The 25,217-nt window shown below is 47.0% G+C and overlaps 1 protein-coding gene across 4 annotated transcripts in view; it reads right to left on the minus strand.

Moving 5' to 3' along the window:
* LOC118393803 (SH2 domain-containing adapter protein F-like) overlaps nt 1-25,217 on the minus strand; it is a 126,478-nt gene that overhangs the window by 30,445 nt on the left and 70,816 nt on the right. For 2 of the 4 annotated variants that reach the window (XM_035786883.2, XM_035786886.2), the window contains one exon: nt 4,341-4,556. In XM_035786883.2, the coding sequence (XP_035642776.2) occupies nt 4,341-4,556 (216 nt within the window). Of the gene's footprint in view, nt 1-2,614; nt 2,714-4,328; nt 4,557-25,217 lie in introns of all 4 variants that reach the window. The other 2 variants (XM_035786884.2, XM_035786885.2) reach the window with 2 other exon arrangements.

Consider the following 25,217-nt stretch of genomic DNA (forward strand, 5'->3'; position numbering starts at 1 on the left):
ACGTTGTATCCATCACATCACCATCCACCTCCCTCTATCCCAACACTTATCCGTTGTGAAGAAGATCATCTGTTCCTATTAAATACGAAAGTGGAGGTGAGCGAGCGAGTGATGGAGGGGAGATGACAGCGTGCCCGTTCTGCCTAGACTCACAGCTGGCCATCCAGCGGGGCTCCCAGGGGAGAGCAGAGCTACGGTCAGGTTGGCAGAGCGCTCTGTGCAGGGGGAGAGGAGGTAGGGGTTAGGGCTGGGTGGCCAACGTGTGTGAGTGAAAGATAACAGGCAGCGTGCTGCACATTGAAAGGCAGTGGAGCCATTTGAGGCTCATGAAAGAGGCCTGTCAGGGAGGTTATCAGCGGTGGTGCAGCGGAGGGAAGGCCAGACCGAGGGGGGGTGAAGCACTGTGGAGTGACAGGCCATCACAGGGGACAGGTCTTTCACAGAGACAGACAGAACCATGGGGCCAAGGCATGGATTAGGCTCACCAACAACTCTTCAAACACACTGCAGCAATTACTACTGGAACGAAACTGATTCACTGATTTACTTAAGAATAGAAGAGTTTTGCGCTTCAGATTTCTCTGGGTCATTAAGTCCTTGAAGAGTCATTAAAAACCCATAAAGCGGTGTGTTGCTGCTCAGGACCTGGCTTAGGGCTCTGACAGCATCTCCTGTTATCTCGCCTGCAGTAAAGTGCACTGGGTTACGCTGGCTAGCAGCCAAGTTAATGGTGTTTAACAACCAGCAACAGGGCCTACAGATTAAGTACAGGTTCTCGAGACAGACACAATGAGGCACTACTCAGATTTCCAATGGCTGCCTGTTCAACGTCTGGGTTTATTAGTGTGTGTGGTGTGCATATTAAACATGGATACACACACACACACACACACACACACACACACACACAGTACATACACATGCAAGTGTGTATACCCGCACCCCCACAAGCCCTCGCCACACAAAATCCCCCACCACACACCAACACCGATCACACAGAGGCTCTCTTCATATGGTCACATTTTAATGGATCTTCCTCACTCCTCAACCCTCAGTCTCATCCATCACAAAGTCCCCCTTCCCGAGGGGGAAGGAGGAAGGAGCAGCGAGGATGAGTGATTAACCGAACGGCATGTACACAACCTCCCAACACAAACAAGGGAGGGAATTTACATTCCATTGCATATCTGTCAAGAGATAACCCAACAGTGAATAAGAAGTGAGGACCTGTAAAACCAACAACATGTACTGTATGTGTGGATGCACTAGGCAGTGAGGCAGGGAGGCAGGCAGCCCCACGCGGTAGGGACAGCTAAGGAGAGGAGGTGGTTTACATACAGGCAGCATTACAGGTCTGTCCTTTAGAAAGCTCTAATGAAGAGAAACAGTGCTTTATTCAGATGACAGTGTTCAGCTAGAGACAGATAAAGGTATCTACATTATGGGTCTGGTTTAATACGGCGTATACACCCACTCTACACTATTTGTGGGGGGTGCATTTTTCTTCATTAAACATTAATATTTCATGCTGACACTTTAATTCCGCATACAACTGTCTAAATATAAACAGCATCTATGGGGCATCTTCAAGCGGGCTGGAAACCACGAGGAAATCTGAAGTGAACAATATCATTATTCATCTATGCAAATGGCAGTTTAAAATGCAAACAATTTAACTTCACCAACAGAATATAAAACACATCATATACACAATATCTGAAGCTAGGTGGAAACACACCCAATGGTCTGATGGTCTGATGGTAACAGATGACAAGTCATTAAGGTGACAGCCAAAAGAAAGGGACTGTCCATTGTCCTGACCCTTGGCCTGGGTCGATGCCCTGTGGCTGAGCAACCTGTCCATCTGCAGTCGCCAGGGTCGCATAATGACGACACACTTATTACAGTGCTCTGACAATGATGAGCTCATCTTCAAACAGCCTGGATATTGAAGATAACGCGTAAGACCTCAAGTCTACCAGAGCTGCCACCTTTAAGACCTAGGTCTACAGACAGTGTTAGAGCTGGGGGCCCTTTTATATAAAGTTCTGGAGCTTTTTGATGATCAAGACGTCTGGAACAGAGCCAGTTCGCAGCCAGGTCTTCACACGCTGAGAGAAAGAGAGAAGGGAGGCATTCTTCTTTCAGAAAGCTGTTTTATGACAGATTGTCAGAGGAGAAGTCTCTCTCTACCAAACACTGGGATATCATTATGGGCTGAATGGAACACAAAAAGGTTGAAGAACATGCAATAAATCAAAGCAACTCCAGTCTTCCTCTTTGAAGGATAACTTCAGCGCTCTTATCTCTGTTCTCGCACCGCAGAAATCACTTTGACATCCCGGGCAAATTAAATGAATCAAAAGGAAATAATGTAAGAGGTGTGTTTGTAAATAGCATCCTAAATAAACTCGTCTTAGTGCTGGATGAAAGACAAAATAACGAGGGGAAAGACATGAATGAAAGAAAGGAACATCCGTTTTTCCTAACAGCTGAAAGAGACTGCACATATTTACTGCAGTATGAAACAGAGAAACGTAGACAAAGTAAACACGGACTGATAGAAACAGAGGGACAGAGACAGACCAGCCCGGGTGGTGTGTGTTAGTGGTACCTGTGAGGGATTTAGAGGTGTTGTCCATCCTTGTCTCTGGTTCTGATCCACTGCCACTTACAGAGCCCTTGTAGCTAATGCAGTCAGAACAGAGCAGAGCTGTTCAAAGAATACAAAAAAGGTCAAGAAAAAAAGGAGGAAGATGTAAAGAAAAGTGTTTTTAAATATTTGGTATAGTATAGTTTCAAATCGAGGAAAGGTGTTGTTTTTCCACCAATCTTTTTGTTTGGTTTGTCTTTGTCTTCCAAAGCCAGAGTTTGTCTTGGAACGGCCCTGTTCAGTTATGGCTGTGTTAGCTATGCTGGAGCTCTCTAAACCACAGTCAACATTCAGTAACATTGAGAGACATTGAGACAGACAGATGCACACATACACTTCAGGACCAAAAGCATGTGGACACCGGCATCACATTCCAAAATCATGGGCATAAATATGGAGTTGGTCCCTCCCTTTGCTGCTATAAGAGCCTCCACTCTACTGGGAACGCTTTCCACTCGATGTTGGAACATTGCTGCTGGGGCTTCCATTCAGCCACAAGAGCATTAGTGAGGTCGGGTACTGATGTTGGGCGATTAGACCTGGCTCGCAGTCGGCGTTCCAATTCAACCCAAAAGGAGTTTGATGGGGTTGAGGTCATGGTTCTGTGCAGGCCAGTCAAGTTCTTCCACACCGATCTCGACAAACCATTTTTGTATGGACCTTGCTTTGTGCACGGAGGCATTGTCACGCTGAAACAGGAAAGGGCCTCCCCCAAAAGCACAGAATTGACTAGAATGTCATTGTGTGCTATAGTGTTCAGATTTCTCTCGACTGGAACCTTACAGTTGGCACTATGCATTCGGATAGGAAGCCTTATCGTAGCATTCTCCAAACCCAGATTCCTCCGTCGGACTGCCAGATGGTGAAGCGTGATTCATCACTCCAGAGAACGCATTTCCACTGCGCCGACTCTTGGCACTGCGCATGGTGGATCTTAGGTGATCTTCAAGAAGGCCATTCTATTGCCAATGTTTGTCTATGGAAATTGCATGGCGGTGTGCTCGATTTTTACTGTCCACATACTTATGTGTATGTAGTGTATACTGTATATGAACGCATGAGAACACACAAACACAGTCATGCTCCCCTAACTACCATACACCCTAGGTCTCTCCCAAGCTGCAGGTTGACGTTTATTGTCATGAAACTTCCCCTGGAACTGATCGATTTCTGCTAGACGGTACAGCTGCAAAGTCAAAATTGGATATATTGTAAAAATGTATGAAAACTGAAATGAGCTTTTTGGTCGTAACCACGCTGTCAACTGGAAATCATAGTTAAGGTTAGAGGAAAGGTTAGGGTTATATTTAAAATCAGATGGTATGACTTTGGTCACTAGCTGGCACAGCCACACTCTGCAGAGCTGCCTCCAGGGCAAGATTCATGACAATAAATGCCATAGACTAGACAGACACCCAGAAAAAGGCCCCACTCAGCAGAAGAGATACCTGCAAATGAACATGATGTTATGCTTCATGAGGGGGAAGGAACTTAAAAATAACAATGCCTTTCTGAAGATAAGATACCCGGAAACCATGAAAGAAGCAGTAATCACATTGGTTAGTGCTGGAAAAGGGTACCTGGTCAATTAGTGGGATGGAGAGGGACAGCAGAACAGACACAGAGTGACAGTAATGTAGGGGACATAGAGCAGGAGGAGAGGAGTGTTACATACGTGCTCTCGTACCTGCGAAAGCCTTGGAGATGCGCTCTTTCTTCCACTCCCAGGGCTGGTCGTACTCTTCCGGGGGCCTCTCGTCGTCCTGCGGTAGCCGACTCTCTCTGGGGCAGCGGGGACGCTCGCCGTCCGAGTCCCCTCCGTTCTCAGCTGGCTCGTAGGGCGTGTCGTACAGGGGCAGCGATCTCAGTGACCCCTCCTTAGGCCCCCGGCCACCGCGGATCTCTGGCAAAAGAGAAGAGGGAGAGGAGGGTTAGATTTAATAGACCGTGGATGTAAAGGTAAAACGATACGAAGGCACTGTATATGTGAATATTTATGTTAACAATCCAACCAACAGCTTTCATCAGCAGTTTCACTTCCAAAATATCATTTTCTCTACATACAACACTAAGACAGCCATGTTCCAAGGTAGGCTAAATCCAGCTATCCTTGGGCAGTGAGATCCAGCTGTCTCTTTACATACCTACCCCCTGAGACCCAGGAGAGGGAGAAGAACCAAACATGGGACACCAACAGCCATGTTAATTATTGCTGTGTGGATCCTAATCAAACTCTATACCTGCTAACAGGGATTAGCATAGCCAAGCTGCACACACATGATCAGGAGAGGCAGCTATAGATGCCTGTGTGTGATGGAGGCAGGTCTATAAGTATTAGGGCTGGGTGATATGGCCATGTATCCATGTATCATATCATATGGTATATTTCACATTTTTTGATGGTATTTTCTGTTTTTGATGAAGAAAAGTTGAACATGTTCTTTATGAGTAGTGCGTGACCCTAGGGAGGCAACACATATATTCTACATTATTTCAATGGGTCTGTCTCCATTCTGACTTTTATTATTTTCAATTAAACTTCAACCTAAAATAATTTCCTGCATTTCCTGCACTCATTTGAGATCATTTCCACACTGCCACGATATGGGCAAAAATACTAGGCCTTATTTTTAACCAAATGTTGCAATTGCAATTTAGATCAAAACACTTGGGTGAACTTTTGGAATCATGGAAATTGTAATTCTATAGTTAGAATAAATAATTGTGGCCACTTTGAATACAGTGTTGTTTGACATGACAATGAATGAAAATGCCATGGACGAGTTATTGTGACCGGATAGGAACCAAAGTGATGGTCAGTGTTTCCTAGGGGACCCTAGAATCTTTGGCTACATTCAATCTTTATTCATGTAGCCAACATATTCATGCTTTGCCTATTCCTCTTTGATTTAGAAGATACTGTTGCACAAACAACATGATGGATTTAGGCCTCCACCAGCACTTGAATCAGGCTGTATTAGCTAGCTACATTTTCTCCGACTCAGTAGTACCCAGCTAACTAGTGATTAGCATTAGTGGCTAACACGATTTAGCGTAATTAACTTGCTATGAAAATACAAACTAATATTGTAATTATAAAACGCTTGTGGATTTATATTAAGATCCTATTGAAAACAACATTGTTGCATGTGCAGCATTGACCATGCAGACCAATTGTAAACAACATGGTTGCATGTGCAGCATTGACCATGCAGACCAATTGTAAACAACATTGTTGTATGTGCAGCATTGACCATGCAGACCAATTGGAAACAACATTGTTGCTAAATGACTTAAATGTAAATGTAAATGTTGCATGTGCAGCATTGACCATGCAGACCAATTGGAAACAACATTGTTGCATGTGCAGCATTGACCATGCAGACCAATTGGAAACAACATTGTTGCATGTGCAGCATTGACCATGCAGACCAATTGGAAACAACATTGTTGCATGTGCAGCATTGACCATGCAGACCAATTGGAAACAACATTGTTGCATGTGCAGCATTGACCATGCAGACCAATTGTAAACAACATTGTTGCATGTGCAGCATTGACCATGCAGACCAATTGGAAACAACATTGTTGCATGTGCAGCATTGACCATGCAGACCAATTGGAAACAACATTGTTGCATGTGCAGCATTGACCATGCAGACTGAACGAAAGTATCGTGGTCAAACAACAACAAAACCGCTCCTTGAGTGGCGGGGTGGTACTAGGTGTGCGTGGAACGCGGCGTGGAGAGTGCAGAGATGGATGACCCAAGTAGAAGAGTAAACTATTAAAATGGACGTTACACACTGGCGTATCACATTTAACAAACCAAACATTCAAATCAAATTTGATTAGTCACATGTGCCAAATACAACAGGTGTAGTAGACCTTACAGTGAAATGTTTACTTACGAGCCCCTAACCGACAGTGCAGTTTCAAAAAAGATGTATACGAATAAGAGAAAAGTAATTAAAGAGGAGCAGTAAAAAAATAACAATATATAGGGGGGTGCCGGTACAGAGTCAATGTGTGGGGGCATCTATTAGTTGAGGTAGTATGTACATGTAGGTAGAGTTAATTAAAGTGACTGTGCATAGATGACAACAGAGAGTGGCAATGTGAATAGTCTGGGTAGCCATTTGACTAAATGTTCAGGAGTCTTATGGCTTGGGGGTAGAAGCGGTTTAGAAGCCTCTTGGAACTAGACTTGGCTTTCCGGTACCGCTTGCCGTGTGGTAGCAGAGAGAACAGTCTATGAATAGGGTGGCTGGAGTCTTTGACAATTTGCAGGGCCTTCCTCTGACACCGCCTGGTATAGAGGTCCTGGATGGCAGGAAGCTTGGCCCCAGTGATGTACTGGGCCCCAGTGATGTACTGGGCCGTTCGCACTACCCTCTGTAGTGCCTTGCGGTCAGAGGCCGAGCAGTTGCCATACCAGGCAGCTCTCGATGGTGCAGCTGTAGAACCTTTTGAGGATCTGAGGACCCATGCTAAATCTTTTCACTTTCCTTAAAATACTGTTATAGAAGGTAAACTAAAAACCCAAACCGGTCCATGCATCAATATATAGTAAAATACAGTATACCGCCCAGCCCTAATAGGTGTCTGTGTATGTTGATCACCCTCTGGCTTCATAATGTTAAAGCTCTAGTCTCAGACTATGACACATACTGAGTAGCAGTAGCTCCAGGTTTAGAGCTATAGGAGGTGTAGCAGGGCCTCCTGTGTGCATGTTGGGAGCTGGGTGTGATGAAAGCCTGCTCTAGCTGATGATGAGCTGACAGCGTTTGGAGAGGAAGAGAGAGGAGAGAAGCCTGGGGGCCCGAGCACCTGTGACTGTGCACGGCGTAGCCTGCCTGACTGACTGGCTGGCTGTCTGCAGAGCGGCGTCATCATCACCAAAGCTATAAACAGCCTCGCCTGGGGCACCACACACTACGGAACAGAACGACAGGAGAACACCCTTCCCCATTTTCTCACCTATATATCCCTCCTTCACCCTCACCCTCTTAGCGCCACTCCATTACTCTCGACATTCTCCATTCCTCTCTGTAACTTTCCCTCGCTCTCTGAGACATTTATGAATGACATAAGGCAGGGTATAAATGCAAATTCTATGCAGTGCTGTATAGTGTTCCCACCTATCCAGTGAGTAAAGAGAGCAGCCCATCATGCCCTTGAGAAGTCTCCCTCCTCTCTCTTACCCCCCCCCTCTCATCCAATCTCCATGTCTATCCAGTAGCAGGACGACGTTAGCAACCAGCTCCCTTCCTCCTGGGCCGTATGAAGCTGTTAGCAGCAAACTCCATCATAGAGTAACGCAATGTGAGGAGAATGAAATACTATGCCACACCACTGCATAATTGCCTTGCAGCCCAAGGGAGCTCTTGCGGAAAAATTAGAGTAGCACGGAGCCTAATGGAGCTACCCGGTGAGGGTTGCCAGAAATCTCCAATGTAATCGTGCGCTAGGCAAACTCTCACCCTCTTTGATCTTACAGTTAAAAGTCTTGGCATTGTGAGATGCTAGAGCGATGAGTGCCCACCTCCTGCCAGAAGAATCAACAGCGATAGAAAGGAAAGGGAGGAAGGAGAAAAGTGGGAAGGAGAGGTGGCTGCCGGAGGACTGAGGGAGGATGGGGGAGTGCAATGTTTAGGGGTTTGGTGGGGAGTAAATCTTGCTTGAAGGACCCTTTAATTGGGAGCGTGCTGCCTTGGATAAACTGCCAAAGGGGTATTAAGACTCCCCACCAGGCCCATGAACAAGGCTTACGACTACTCTGTGTGGGGTTGGGAGGGGGGCTGCGGAAACCAGCAGGAGCCTTCTGACATGTTGCCTCAGTGCTTTCCCAGCAGGACTGCATCCCTCCCACCTCCTTCTCGCCTTCCTTCTTTCCCTCTTCCCCCCTCCCTTCATCCTTGTTGAGGCATGCTTTGTGAGCTGGGAGGGGTAACATCTGTCCGTTTATATTACCGTGATTAGCTTGATGGTGGAACAGAGCTACAAGTTGTTACACAGCTGGAGCATAGCTACCTCTGCCCTCTGACATCACTGCCTCCGCTCAGGGTCAGGGGTCACCCACCACACACCCACTCCCCTTCTCCTCCCTGGATGTGAGAGTTCCACTCCAGATGACATTTCCTACTGACCTCCTTCTGTCGGTCTGAGACCACTCTCATGACTAGGTAGTCCAGAATTGACCTTTGACACCCTACATTCACCCAGTAGTAGACTGACTAGACTAGAGGACAAGTTGCTGTGTAGCGAACTCACTAAGGAGAACAGAGGACACATCTAACTCAGGGAGATTAATAACCATGCACTGCTGACTGCACAGACAACTAAATGCTAAGGTCAAAGGTTGGTTAAATGTCTCAACTCGGGTTCAGAGCCAGTGACATATGGAGCGAGAGGGAGAGAGGGTGGAGGGTGAGATAGCAGAATCTTCCTTCCTTTCTCTATCATCTCTGGTTCGTGAAATAAAGGGATTCATTCTATTGGAAAGAGATCAAGATATTGCTCACCATAAATCCAAGGAGGCTCCTCTTCAATTTACTGAAGGAGGAACCCTCTGGGCATATTAGCATGGCTGTACGTGGGGAACGGGTGGGAGCTTGTGGGAGCGGGGACGCTGCTCTGGATTAAATCAAAGCTATTATCTTAAACCTGCCTGGCAACCAGGAGACCTGACCCATCACCTTCCCTACCGCACCCCCACCCCCCTTCCCTCTACTCTCTCTCCAACCTGAGGCCGTGAATACATTAGACAGGAGAGGATTTTAGAAAGCTAGCTACCACAGCATCTTTTTCTCAAAGAACCAGGGCATCATATCATCACATAAAAAAAGGAAAGAGAAAACAGCCAATAATCTCTGGGTGACGATTGGCTGACTACTGCCTGGACTGCCCACTCCTATAGCTCTAGAGAGGATTTGCTGCTATGAAGCGCTTGGAAGGGCACAGTCTATAACAGTCTATCTGGACTCAATTGAGGGGATTTCTCTGCACAAGTGAGGGATTAAATGTGATTGACTTTACACCCCTGGAAAACAATGGAGTGGAAGTAACCATGCTTCAAGGATTTAGTATTTCGGCTCCTCCAAAGAATCATCCATAAAGAAGTCTGAAGTCTGCCTAGACTAGGATGTATGCTGTACTACCCACTAGTTACGTTGCACAGTGTGTTCATTGCTTTAATCGTCTGATATTCCAGAGCAAGCCGATACTATTCAGTATGCATGGGGATGAGTATTGTTAGGTCAGCAGACAGTCTTCACTAAGCAATATTCTGCTGTCCCCCATTGAAGAGACGAGTCAAGATGAAAGTGGTACCAGAGAAACAGACATATTGTAGCCAACTCCGGTTGTTTTAAAGCAAGGCGTATGGAGCTGGGGGGAAACGGCTTTCTCTTCCCAACAAGCCATTATTTCAGTCAAGTCTTGGCATTCAGCTGCTTATGAATGCGAAGGAAGGCCACCACAGAAGACTGGCCACCTGTAAACAAAGCATTCAGTCGAGCTTGTTTAGTGACAAAGAGACAGCGAGAGAGAGGTTGATTAACAAAGCTCCCGTGCCAAGACGTGTCTCTATCTAACCGTAGCCAGCGGATTTTCTACCCCGTTTAATTTCAGTTTTTCACATTGACGTGGCCTAGCTGTGAATGCGGAGCAGAGTAGCGGACTATCAAGTGCCGGCAGTGGCACCGAGGGCTTTGAGTTATCTGTGTGTCACCCAGAGGTATTGTGTGTCAGGCTGAGAGCTGGCTGACAATTGGAGGTGTACGCTCCCTGACCCATGTCGGCACACTGCTGTGAGCAGGGCTGTGCTAGGAGGTCTCACTGCCTTTTGTTCCCCAGACCCCATAGAGAATAGGCACATAATGGAGTCAGTCTGGATGGAATGGAACCTGAGACTGGAATGATATGGAGGGAACATGGGCAGGGGGGGTACAAGGGTTCAGTTGAAGAGGCAATGCATTACACCTCTTATAATGTTATACCAATTTGACTATAATTTCATATATCTCTCATGATGTGGAATTACTGCAAATTATACATTGTCTTTGTCATACGGTCTGATATACCTGTCAGTCAAATCAGCATTCAGGGCTCGACCACCCAGTTTATAATGTCTACTATCACATTCGAGGGGTGGAGTTGGAGGGGTGGAGGTAATGACAGGAGAAGCAGCTGGACCAGCTCATATCTCCACGAATCTCTCCACAAGGCTGCTTTTCAATGTGCTCAGCGAAATCAGACATGTCACAAATGAGCACGACTTGAACTTCAATCAACTTGCAACAGCCAACTACATAATATTCAATATCATATTGTGTGAAGAAGTGTGACCTCTGTAGCCAGCCCCTCTCGGTTTTAAAGGATCTCTTTATGTAGGTGGTCACTTCTCTACACTCCACTGCCCTTGGGATACAATAGGAACACTTGCTAGACATGTAATCAGTACAAAAGAAAGAGTGGAATTGGAGTCGAAAATGTAGCAGTCTACAAAAGAAAAAGAACAGGGGGGAAATTACCATGCATCTTTGTTCGTGTCTCTCAGAGAAGCAGAAATATATTCAATATTTCAATATTTATTTTCTTCTTGATTCCAAATTTGGAAACAGTCTGAAAAGCTTCTGAAATCGATAAGCTGTGAGTCACTGCTCCATCGGTGCCTGTCGGTCTATCAGTCAATGTGTGTGTGTGTGTGTGTGTGTGTGTGTGTGTGTGTGTGTGTGTGTGTGTGTGTGTGTGTGTGTGTGTGTGTGTGTGTGTGTGTGTGTGTGTGTGTGTGTGTGTGTGTGTCAATGTGTGTGTGTGTGTGTCGGTCTGTGTGTCAATGTGTGTGTGTGTGTGTGTGTGTGGTCTACCAGTCAATGTGGGTGCGTGTGTGTCTCTGTCGGTCTTTCAGTCAATGTGTGTGTGTGTGTGTGTGTGTGTGTGTGTGTGTGTGTGTGTGTGTGTGTGTGTGTGTGTGTGTGTGTGTGTGTGTGTGTGTGTATGTGTGTTGGTCGGTCTACCAGTCAATGTGTGTGTGTGTGTGTGTCTCTGTCGGTCTTTCCGGCAATGTGTGTGTCTCTGTATCAGTCAATGTGTGTGTGTCTGTGTGCAATGTGTGTCTCTGTCGTTATTTCAGTCAATGTGTGTGTGTGTGTTCATCTACCACTCAATGCGTGTGTCTCGTGTCTTTCCGGCAATGTGTGTGTGTGTCTCTCTGTCGGTCTTTCAGTCAATGTGTGTGTGTGTGTGTATCTGTCGGTCTTTCAGTCAATGTGTGTGTGTGTGTGTGTGTCTGTCGGTCTTTCAGTCAATGTGTGTGTGTGTGTCCGTCAGTCTTTCAGTCAATGTGTGTGCATCTCTGTCGTTATTTCAGTCAATGTGTGTGTGTGTTCATCTGCCACTCAATGTGTGGTCTCGGCCAGTCTTTCCGGCAATGTGTATGTGTCTCTCTGTCGGTCTATCAGTCAATGTGTGTGTGTGTGTGTCTCTGTCGGTCTTTCAGTCAATGTGTGTGTGTGTGTGTGTGTGTCTCTGTCGGTCTATCAGTCACTGTGTGTGTCTCTGTATCAGTCAATGTGGGTGTGTGTATGTCTCTGTCGGTCTTTCAGTCAATGTGTGTGTGTGTGTGTGTGTGTGTGTGTGTGTGTGTGTGTGTGTGTGTCTTTCAGTCAATGATGTGTGTGTCTCTGTCGTTATTTCAGTCAATGTGTGTGTGTCTGTCCATCTGCCACTCAATGTGTGTCTCTGTCCGTCTACCACTCAGCTAGTCTTTCTGTCCGTCTAATGTGCTAGTGTGTCTCTCTGCTCGGTCTATCATTCAATGTGTGTGTCTGTGTCTCTGCTAGTGTCTCTGTCAGTCACTGTGTGTGTCTCTGTCCGTCTCTGCTCGTGTGTCTCTATCAGTCACTCAGCTGTGTGTGTCTACCACTGTGTGTGTCTGTGTGTGTGTGTGTGTGTCTGTCCGTGTACCACTCAGCTGTGTGTCTCTGTGTGTACCACTCAGCTGTGTGTGTGTGTCCGTGTGTGCTGTGTGTGTGTGTCTACCACTCAGTGTGTGTCTCTGTCCGTCAACTCAGATGTGTCCGTCTACCACTCAGCTAGTGTGTCTCTGTCCGTCTACCACTCAGCTAGTGTGTCTCTGTCCGTCTACCACTCAGCTAGTGTCTCTGTCCGTCTACCACTCAGCTAGTGTGTCTCTGTCCGTCTACCACTCAGCTAGTGTGTCTCTGTCCGTCTACCACTCAGCTAGTGTGTCTCAGCTAGTGTGTCTCTGTCCGTCTACCACTCAGCTAGTGTGTCTCTGTCCGTCTACCACTCAGCTAGTGTGTCTCTGTCCGTCTACCACTCAGCTAGTGTGTCTCTGTCCGTCTACCACTCAGCTAGTGTGTCTCTGTCCGTCTACCACTCAGCTAGTGTGTCTCTGTCCGTCTACCACTCAGCTAGTGTGTCTCTGTCCGTCTACCACTCAGCTAGTGTGTCTCTGTCCGTCTACCACTCAGCTAGTGTGTCTCTGTCCGTCTACCACTCAGCTAGTGTGTCTCTGTCCGTCTACCACTCAGCTAGTGTGTCTCTGTCCGTCTACCACTCAGCTAGTGTGTCTCCTTTATCTGCCTCCTGCAGAAGGAACAAAAGCAGCCATGCTGTCTGTCCTCCCTCTGCTCCTCACTCACAGTGTGCCAAGCTTGTGGTGGGTAGCCTACTCAGAGCCCCTGCCAGCGCCTCAGACATACTTTTGGGAAGGCTGGAGGCAGTTTGAATCAAGCGTCCTGTTCATTATTGGCCTGGAGAGGAGTGAGTATTTTGGGTCTTGCTGCTCTTTCGTTGTGCTGTTTGCTTCCTTGTAAACATGCCTTGCTGCAACTGGAAGCCGTGGTCATTCGTGTTTCAGCCAGAATATTATGAAATCTTCACTTGGCAATGACAGTTTTGGACAGAGAACTGCTTAGCTCGAGTCAACTGTTTACTCACAGATAGGATATAGGCATTCAGGATGATGACACATTATGCCTATAATGAACCCTTGGCTTAACCACAGCTGGTATCATACCATGATCCTTATAGGGTGCTGGTGGGGAAAAAGAATCATAACACGGTCATTTGAATGTGGGTTAAATGAAGAATGGCACAGGCAGTCACAGATAATCTCTTTTTTTGCGACTGTGTACGTGTGTTTATTTTTCTGCTTCCCAGGCCAGCCAGGGGGACGGTAAGAGATGCTGAGGAGGAGATGTCTTCTCCCTGAACGCACTGACATGTATATGGATTCACTGGCCTGGAGATGTACACAGAGAAGAAAATGACAGAGGGGGGGGATGAGAGAAAGAGAGAGACCGAGTTGGAGAGAAAGAGAAAAACAGTGAAGGACTCACGGTGTTCCACCAGTACATGAGCAGCCGTCACCTGAAGGCTCAACACAACACTGATGAAAACAAATGCGGAATTACTTCGGTTTTTAAAGCAATATCAGGCTACTGTCTCTTCTACTAAGTTGGCCCAAAGACAAAACATCATGCTTACTGAGGTAAAAGTGAAGTTTCTTTCATATCCTAAAAGTACAAGACATACTATATCATCCTACAAAGGCATGAAAACAGCCATTTGTAATCCCTAAGGAACCTTTATTTGTATTGATAGACTTTTGTGTACCCTCAAACTGTTAATTCACCAAATACATCAGAAGACAAATATAACCCAGGAGGGTTCACACAGCACTGACTGTCCAACGTAACACACTGCTGTAATCTGCTGCACTGTTTCTCATCGAAAATCCTAACATCACAATCCATCCAGCAGCAACAGAAACCACCGTCAGCTCAAATCCCCAACACAATACAGACAAGCCAAAATGAAGCGTCCAATTACAATGAAAGGATTGTTAGTCTTATTACGAAGCAATGGCACCAATCAGTAATTAGCTCAATCTGGGGTTAGGCATGGGATGGTGAATGTCAGAAGTACCGAGCTGCATGGTGGGGAAGACAACAGAACAGAACTGATCTACTGATGCCTCCATGGCCTGTTTAACAGTCTGTCCCTAGCCCCCTTTATGCAAATGACTGTCCAGTCTCCGGCCACAGCACAGACAGCAGCATTGATTCCTACACGGGGCACAGCAGCGACTACAGCTCGTTAGGACTGTGGTGAAGGCTCATTAACATGAGATGGATGGGATCCTGGGCTTGGAAAGGTGCCCTGTTTAGTCTACCTACATCAGGGCTCCCCTACTGGTGTCCTACGGGTCGTGGTTTCACCCCCCCCTCATGTATTCTGAGCAAATGATTCAAAAATGTTTTATTTTATTTTTTATTATTCTTTTTTTACCTTTATTTAACCAGGCAAGTCAGTTAAGAACAAATTCTTATTTTCAATGACGGCCTGGGAACAGTGGGTTAACTGCCTGTTCAGGGGCAGAACGACAGATTTGTACCTTGTCAGCTGGGGGATTCAAACTTACAACCTTCTGGTTTCTAGTCCAATGCTCTAACCACTAGACTACCCTTGTTGGACATAAAAGACTAAACACCAGGAATTCAACTCCAAGTGAATTTAATTTTGGAAATTTGTTCAAGTATTCCCAAGCATAGAGAGACACATATGATCGCATACAAATGTAAGCAGTTTGATATGATTATGTTTTAGTCAAATATTATATCTGTTTGGGATTATATGGTCAATTTGCAGTCTACAAATGATTTGTAATTATTTCCGGGTCCCCGACCAGCCACTCAACAATACATACAACCGCCAGATAGACTGTACTGTTCATCACGCTATGGACAAAACAGTAGCATGTACTGTGGTACCCTGACTTGTTTTCATTGGGTTCATTGCTGTTGATTTTACTTGCCTCATCCGTATCAAAACTGTATTACATTTTGATGCCAGGCGGGTTTACAGGGATTGAGAAACTAGGATTTATAGAGTCAGTGACAACCAGTCTGAGCACTGAGGCAGCCCTGCCTGACACCACACTTTGGGCTCTACAGTAGCTGGAGTCATTTTGTAAAATTCTCCATTCTGAATAGCTGCAGGGGCTGCCTGCTGCTCTCTCTGTGTGTCTATTGTTCCTGAGCTGAGATAAGACTGGCTCAGGATTAGAGGAGAGTGCACCCAGAGTTCAGCTCCTGTGAGAAGGCTGGGGTGGGACAAGGGAGCAGAGTAGAGGAGAGTAGCAGAGGAGTAGCCATTGGCTAAGAGCAGTGTGAAGGCCAGATGTGGTTTTGCTTGCTAATCTTTCCCTGGGATCAGCCAGAGGAGGAGAAGCCGGATGATGACACGTGGACATTGCTGTGATGAATAGCCACTCGACCTGCCCCTCCCGCCGCCCCCTGCTGGGGGTCAACAGCCCATTAGTGGTGATGGCCGTGTCTCCAGCAGCAGACCGTCAGCCCCTCCCCCCAAAAAGAGAAAGAGTGTGTGGGTGAGGAAGAGGTCTCTTCTAGCCCCAATCTCTAACGACTTCCTTTGACAATCATCTGCATGGTTCATAGCCAAATTAACCCAAACCCCAGCTGGACTCTAAATGGGAGTCTCTCTCTCTCTATCCTGGTATCTGGCTGTTGCCAGGAAATGGCTATTCGTTAGCAATTGGCAAATTAAATATCTTTCTCCTTATTGCGCGTTAATCTGATAATCTCTGCCTCCAGCACAACAAAGCAGGGAGCAGTGGAGAAATCTGTTGGAGATTAAGCTTCATCACCTCGGTACTGTGGCGAGCGGACAGAAAGAGATTGACAGTGTTGTCCTCCTCAGGCTGCCTGTCTCTCAGTGTAGAAGCGCTGCCACTCTTTACACTCTCACAATCACACACCAGCTGCTAGTACCCGTGGCAACAGGAGGAATGGAACCACACCACCACCTTTCTCGTGACAACAGAACAACACTGACCTCCAGTCAGCTGTAATAATTAGGTACCTCAGATATAATGGCGCATACACACCACATGAGATGAAAATAGACCACTGCCACGCCTCCATTCATGCCATTTCTGAATGCTATTTCTCATGCTATCACACTCATTGTCCACAACAACATTAGAACCGAATTGTAACAAATCAGAAAAGTAACACCAGTGTCTTGCTCATTAGGCCACACCGTAGCAAAACGTTTTAATGTTCGTAACAGAAAACGAAAGAGCATTTCTGTTCGTTTCAGAGCTTTTTCTTCCATTTTACCTACTGAACACAGCCCACTTCAACATTTAGGCCCATAATGAACCAGAAAACAGGAGCAGCAGAACCCTGGAGGCAGATATAAACACTGGTCAACACAATGCATGGTATTGATCCCTCCCATTTATTGGAAAAGGCTCTTAGTAAACAACAAGTCAACAGTGAGACCTGTTTACCAATACTTCCCCTGTAGATTGATACAGGACATGGACGCCCTCAGGGGAACATGGATTAACAGAGTTCTCTGACAATACAAATAGTTACACAGCCAGCCATTCAGCCAATGACCTCACTCTAGGCTGAGTCGACCTTCAGCAGGTCATTTAAATACTATGGAGGTGGATAACCACGGTAAGCTTCTTGCTGTGTTTCCATCATGATGTGATCTCCTTTGCCCTTCCCGGTATTAAACAAAACATTACCGTAGACTCACAGATAACCCCTGATACTATTCCTAGGGTTCTGTATCGGTCTGTTCTTGATTATAGCTTTGGTACCTCTCCATCAACAGTGGCCCATACCACCTTCATCTTTATAAATGATAGACAACATGCTGCCAGTCAAATGCCTCTCCAGGTTATTTTGGCGGCCGACAAGGGCCTGTCTTTTATCTGGACCCAGTGGTGGTGGAGGTGGTGTTGTCCCCTTCTGCTCCCATTAGATCAGGCCTAGGGGGAGGACGGGGGAGCCAGGGCCCAGCTACTCATCTCAGCCCAGCCTGATTGCACTTGACAGAGGATAAAGTCTCAACCAGGACTACAGTACACAGGTGATTCACGGGTCTGGTACATTTGTACCACCAAACACTCAGACAATTATAGAAGGCAGATAAGAGTGGTCCCGGCATAAACCAAATGATGCCACCCAAGTAAGATAAAGACATTGTAATCACAGAGGATAAGAAGCTACAAGAAAATCATCACTGACTGATGTTGATAATAAATCAGAGAGCTTTAGGGCTTTTAGATTGCGTGGGGAAATGTAATTAATCAGTTACTGTTGTGCAACTCCCTCCTGTGGAGCAAACCACACAAAAACAATTAAAAGGAGGAATGTTTTTTCTTTTGAAAAGTAGTGAAAGCAATTCAGGACTCCTGACAGTCACTCATGAATTAATAAGATTTTTGTTATTGTTCTCCTTGGTGAGAGACCAGAACACAGTGACTCAGTTTGTTTGTAAATCAGCTTGGGAATGGTGATTGAGAGGTGACTGTAGACTACAACTGAATTCAAAAAGAGCCAACAACATGTTAGTTGAGTTCATAAAGGATGCCTACCCCCAGATGAACCGCCTTCCTTCTTCCACTTACATACAACAACATGTTAGTCGAGTTCATAAAGGATGCCTACCCCCAGATGAACCGCCTTCCTTCTTCCACTTACATACAACAACATGTTAGTCGAGTTCATAAAGGATGCCTACCCCCAGATGAACCGCCTTCCTTCTTCCACTTACATACAACATGTTAGTCATGAACCTACCCCCAGATGAACCGCCTTCCTTCTTCCACTTACATACAACAACATGTTAGTCGAGTTCATAAAGGATGCCTACCCCCAGATGAACCGCCTTCCTTCTTCCACTTACATACAACAACATGTTAGTCGAGTTCATAAAGGATGCCTACCCCCAGATGAACCGCCTTCCTTCTTCCACTTACATACAACAACATGTTAGTCGAGTTCATAAAGGATGCCTACCCCCAGATGAACCGCCTTCCTTCTTCCACTTACATACAACAACATGTTAGTCGAGTTCATAAAGGATGCCTACCCCCAGATGAACCGCCTTCCTTCTTCCACTTACATACAACAACATGTTAGTTGAGTTCATAAGGATGCCTACCCCCAGATGAACCGCCTTCCTTCTTCCACTTACATACAACAACATGTTAGTCGAGTTCATAAAGGATGCCTACCCCCAGATGAACCGCCTTCCTTCTTCCACTTACATACAACAACATGTTAGTCGAGTTCATAAAGGATGCCTACCCCCAGATGAACCGCCTTCCTTCTTCCACTTACATACAACAACATGTTAGTCGAGTTCATAAAGGATGCCTACCCCCAGATGAACCGCCTTCCTTCTTCCACTTACATATTCACGCTATTTGCATATTGTCGGAATGAGAACAAAAAAAAGAGAGCTCATTTCCCTTAATGAGTAAAACACAAAGCAAAAGTCAAGGAGTGTAAACAAAATGCTAAATCGCTCCCGAGGGTTCTCTATGCACAGAATGGGCTCTTCTTGTAAACAAAAGTCATCAACCAACAAATACAAGGCAAGTCCTACGTAAATATGAACATTTAACTGGACATTTACCCAATTAAATAGTATAGGCTAGACCTAACCCTTCACTATAGTGTTTTAGTTGGTGTGACATAATGCATGTTTGTATAGTTCAATATACATTAGAAGTGCAGGAGCAGTCCAGAGGTAGTTGATTGATGGGCTTGAGTACTGTACAGCCCAAATGACAGGGATTATAGCTAAAGATTTGTCTTATTCCTCTGTGACCAGGGTCAAGTCAATTCTCGTCACCGCCATGCCAATCTGAGCCCCAAATGAAAAAGTCGTTAGCATTAGCATATTTAATTCAGCAGCCCAGAAAGTCATAGCTCTGCTTGGAAATAGGATCTTACTCTTCATTTCCTCTATTAAGATAGATGAGATTCCTGCTCTAACACCACAGAACTATAGTCAGACATTCATACCCACATTTCCTATGAATTACATTAATAGAGGCTATGTAAAGCAGAGCAGGTTTACATTCACAAAGGCACTGTTAATCACGGAGCTGAGCCTTAGCAACAAAAAAAAATGAATCCATTGTGTGATAGGATCTCATGTCAAAAAGCATAACTTTATTCTAGTATCATATAAATCCTACCAAGGCTGTAATAATGAGCTATCAGAGTGCAGAAGCTATAGTATTATAACAGGTCTGCCTGCCAGGCTGTTAAACCCCATGCTTGTGTATATTACAATGCCTCTCTGCCTAGCTGGCTGGGCACCATGGCTGCCACGTGGGCTTTGTCCTCCACACTACACCAGCAGGCTGGAGCTTGGCATGGAGAGCTCAGCCATTCCCAGCTCCCCCAAAAGCACCACTAGTGAAAGTATGGGCCATTTAGGTCGGGTCGACTCTGTTCTGCTCTGCTGGCCCGTTGTTTTTGGAAAGGCAGTGTCACTCGGCACCCTCATTAACATCAGCCACATCCATTACCACCAGGACTTCTGAGACACAGGGTGTCGGGAACATCAGCCCCCTTAGAGGACCAAGGAATCCCAAACCAATAAAACAGGAACCCAATAAACATGAACGATGCTGAGTGAATAACCTCCATCCCATCCATTATTTACTATGCGGAAAAACACAGAGGGAGACGGGAAGAACGGGACACAGTCGATGTGGAGATGCAACGTCATCGACATCACGGAGGTTGTTAGTGATGCCATTCATGGGTCAGGACCCATTCTGTTCGTGAACAGTATTTCCCTTCACCTCATTGGAAGTCATCCTACTTCTGTACTCTGTCAGTAACACACACTTCCCTAACCGGTCTCTCTCAGCCGCTGCAGATGTCACTGTGGTAAATATACGCAGCTGTTAGAAAAAGTACTCTCCGGAGAACGCTGACCTTACAAACTGAATCAGAATCGATCGTCTCATTGCGGTGTAAACCTGTCATTGTGACTGAACATGTAGAGTAGTCGGGGAGGAGAGCAGTAGTTGGAGCTGATCAGAAACGGACTGGAACTGCAGTCAACAATGATGCAGAGACTAATCACAAGACTTTGGGAAAAGAGATGGTAAACTGACAGGAGTTATGTACCCAACCAGGTCTTTCCCTCTCCCACTGTGTACACTGCTGGAGCAGCAGTACAATCATCCTGCATGTGGTTTGGCCCACTCCTTCACTTCAACAGGAATGTCTCCATCTGTGCCAAACTGCCTTTCACAAAATGTAGATACAAGCAGAACCAAAAGAAAGACAGGATGAATAGAGTTTAGGTTGAGAGTACGGTGGTTGAGTAAGGGAATGCACATTTTGATTGAAGCTGCCTGCGTCATGATATGAACAGAATACCACATGCCATGATACGACACACCATATATCATAATAAACTAACCCTAAAACACACACACACACACACACACACACACACACACACACACACACACACACACACACACACACACACACACACTCAGATGATAAACCCTTCCATTAGAGGGTTCTAAAATACCATGCCATTTCCCTGTTGTCCTGACCTCAGAGAGGCAGGCTGTATCTGCTACTCGCCTGGTATTCAGTGAATGAGAGGAGTGGTAGATGGAGGGGGTGTTTTGGATTCCTCACCAGTAGGTCTGGGCATCTATTCTCAGCTGGCCAAGCTCCCGGTCAAACAACCCCACTACAACCACACACACAGCTGGAAAGGCAAACACACATGCAATCACACATAGTTGCTCAATCTTGGTGCACACACACACATGCCCTCCCCATTTCTCCACCCACAGTGTGCCAGGGGTGGGCTGACAAGACCCATCCCGCTCAGAGCTGCTTACTAACACATTCTTCTACCTGACGTCTCCCTTCCTCCCTCACTCATATTCTCTCATTCATTTATTTTCTTCGGGGGATGCAATGAATTCCATACTGGTGAGATGGCAAAATATCTTATGTTCCTAATCATAGCAGAGTGGTATGTACAGTTGTGTTTCTAACTATTGACCCATGTAATCCAAACTATGTTCTCTCATTCCATAAATGTATAAACCACATTTCACTGCGAGAAGGCCTCAAGTAGCGGAGAGGAAATTATTTTTGATAGAAATACAAGTAGTAGCAGAACGCAGTACTAAGGAAGCTCTGTGTGCCAGGAAGCATGTGCTTTTGATTCATGGCGAGCATGTATGACAACGAATGTGCTTACTAGAGTGCAGTTTTCCCATTTCACCGGTTTAGGTGTGTGTGGTGTGTGTCTGTAGAGTGGGCTGGGCTACCAGTCCTGTGGGTGTGTAGATGAAAGACTCCACTGACTTCTTGCACTTCCTGCTGAGACACAGGAAGCTCCCAGTTTCCTGTCAGGAAGGGGAGGGGCCAAACTCTCATGAATCCCAACTCAGATTCTCTCGCTGTATTCCAACAAAACCCCCGTCAAAGAAAATGGTTCTTGCACCTTTGAGCGCACAGAGAAACTTTTTGTGAAACAGGTTAAACCTTTTACACAGTGTACCATCGACGTTAAATCTCTCAGAGGAGGTGCAGAGAGCCCTTGCCATCTGATTATCACGCTCCTTGTGTAATGACATTTTCCTCTCCTGTTGTCGGAATTCCTGTGGACACACAGCAAAGGATGTGGCCCCAGCAAACACAGTCGTAGCTGCTGAATGATGGCTGACCTTTATCCAGGCAATATTTGAGACATGAAGCCTCAGGACAGATGAAAGGGAAGGACTAGAGTGGCAAATATCACTGGAAGTATTGATGATTTGACCAGCCAGTGCTTCTCCTGAATAATAGCATGGATCAAAAGATGTGTGGTTCAGGTCGGGGTCTATTCTCTCTGCATAAAGCGTTTTTTGTTCCGTTAAAAGAGCCTGGTCTGAATGGCTGTCTGGTTGGAGTCCCTCTGCACATTAATAACATTCAATAGCTATTCAGGGTCCATTTGTGCAGAGTGAAGACTGAAAATCCGCCGTCTCCTCTGGGTGAAGCACTGATACACTCACATGTAATGCAAACAGGGCAATTCAATTAAGGCAAAGGCATTTGATCACTCTGAACGAAGAGGGTGGCTCGATCTGAAAGGCACATTTATCACCATCAAAGACTGTCCTGTGACAATGGGGGAATTTGGTATCCTGACTGTTTCCAAGAGGTGACGCATCACAGCTTCCTGAAAAGATGAGTCATGAAACTGATTAGAAACAGTAAATGTGCCGTTCCTCGAGAAGAAGTTATGCATCATAAAATAACAGAGATTACTTTACTTTTTACTATTTCCTCATTGAGCGGGCCCAAGAGGGTAAGCAATGCCCTTCATACCATAGTAGATCCTGTTGTCTCATGACTGAGAGAAGGAGGAGTCTAGATACATTTCCTTCTCAGTCCAGCTCTAAGAATTGTTTCAGATTCAATACAACCGTTCTGTCACTGTACAAAGACAAGAACAATCATGTTTTGTCTCCACTCCAGATTAAATTTGTACTGATGGAGACAGTGCCAGTAGACAGAAGGACGGGAGAGAAACGGAGCGAGAGAAAAGGAGAGAGCGAGAGCGAAGGAGCGAGAGCGAAGGAGCGAGAGCGAGACAGAGCGAGAGCGAAAGTGAAGGAGCGAGACAGCATGAGAGCGAAGGAGCGAGAACGAAGGAGAGAGGCAGAGCGAGATCGAAGGAGGGAGAACGAAGGAGCGAGGCAGAGCGAGAGCGAAGGAGCGAGACAGAGCAAGAGCGAAGGAGCAAGAGAGCGAAGGAGCGAGAGCGCAAGAGAGCAAAGGAGCAAGACAGAGCGAGAGAGGAGCGAGAGTGAAGGAGCGAATGAGCGAGAGTGAAGGAGCGAAGGAGTGAGAGCGAAGGAGCGAAAGCGAAGGAGCGAGAGCGAAGGAGCGAGACAGAGCGAGAGTAAGCGCGAAAGAGCGAGAGCAAAGGAGCGAGGGCAAAGGAGCGAGACAGAGCGAGGGCAAAGGAGCGAGAGCAAAGGAGTGAGAGCAAAGGAGCGAGACAGAGCGAAGGAGCGAGACAGAGCGAAGGAGCGAGACAGAGCGAAGGAGCGAGACAAAAAAAAGGAACGAGGCAAAGCGCGAGCGAAGGAGAAAGCAAAGGAGCGAGACAGAGCGCGAGCAAAGGAGCGAGACAGAGCGAAGGAGCGAGACAGAGCGAAGGAGCGAGACAGAGCGAAGGAACGACACAGAGCGAAGGAACGAGACAGAGCGAAGGAACGAGACAGAGCGCAACAAAGCGAGATTAATGGAGCAAGAGCGGAGGAGCGAGAGCGAAGGAGCGAGACGGAGCGTGAGCGAAGGAGCGAAACAGAGCGCAGGTGAAGGAGCGAGACAGAGTGCGAATGAAGGAGCGAGACAGAGCACGAGCAAAGGAGAGAGCGAAGGAGCGAGACAGAGCGAAGGAGCGAGACAGAGCGAGAGCGAAGGAGCGAGACAGAGAGAGAGCGAAGGAGCGAGACAGAATGAGAGCAAAGGAGTGAGCGAAGGAGCGAGAGAGAGCGAAGGAGCGAGAGAGAGCGAAGGAGCGAGAGAGAGCGAAGGAGTGAGAGAGAGCGAAGGAGCGAGAGAGAGCGAAGGAGCGAGACAGAGCGCGAGCGAAGGAGCGAGAGTGAAGGAAGCGAATGAGCGAGTGAAGGAGCGAAGGAGTGAGAGCGAAGAGCGCGCGAAGGAGCGAGAGCGAGGAGCGAGACAGAGCGAGTAAGCGAAGGAGAGAGCAAAGGAGCGAGGGCAAAGGAGCGAGACAGAGCGAGGGCAAAGGAGCGAGACAAAGGAGTGAAGCAAAGGAGCGAGACAGAGCGAAGGAGCGAGACAGAGTGAAGGAGCGAGACAGAGCGAAGGAGGCAGACAAAAAAAGACGAGGCAAAGCGAAGGAGCAAAGGAGCGAGACAGAGCGAAAGGAGCCAGACAGAGCGAAGGAGCGAGACAGAGCGAAGGAGCGAGACAGAGCGAAGGAGCCAGACAGAGCGAAGGAGCCAGACAGAGCGAAGGAGCGAGACAGAGCGAAGGAGCGAGACAGAGCGAAGGAGCGAGAGAGCGAAGGAGCGAGAAAGAGTGCGACAAAGCGAGCTTAATGGAGCAAGAGTGGAGGAGCGAGAGCGAAGGAGCGAGACGGAGCGTGAGCGAAGGAGCGAAACAGAGTGCGAGTGAAGGAGCGAGACAGAGCACGAGAGAAGGAGAGAGCGAAGGAGCGAGACAGAGCGAGAGCGAAGGAGCGAGACAGAGCGAGAGCGAAGGAGCGAGACAGAGAGAGAGCGAAGGAGCGAGACAGAGAGAGAGCGAAGGTGCGAGACAGAACGAGAGCGAAGGAGTGAGCGAAGGAGCGAGAGAGAGCGAAGGAGCGAGAGAGAGCGAAGGAGCGAGAGAGAGCGAAGGAGCGAGACAGAGCGCGAGCGAAGGAGCGATACAGAGCGCGAGCGAAGGAGCGATACAGAGCGCGAGCGAAGGAGAGAGCGAAGGAGCGAGCAAAGGTGCGAGACAGAGCGAAGGAGCCAGACAGAGCGAAGGAGCCAGACAGAGCGAAGGAGCCAGACAGAGCGAAGGAGCCAGACAGAGCGAAGGAGCCAGACAGAGCGAAGGAGCCAGACAGAGCGAAGGAGCCAGACAGAGCGAAGGAGCCAGACAGAGCGAAGGAGCCAGACAGAGCGAAGGAGCCAGACAGA

This window comes from Oncorhynchus keta, chromosome 14 (genome assembly GCF_023373465.1).
Source record: "Oncorhynchus keta strain PuntledgeMale-10-30-2019 chromosome 14, Oket_V2, whole genome shotgun sequence".
NCBI classification, from domain to species: Eukaryota; Metazoa; Chordata; class Actinopteri; order Salmoniformes; family Salmonidae; genus Oncorhynchus; species Oncorhynchus keta.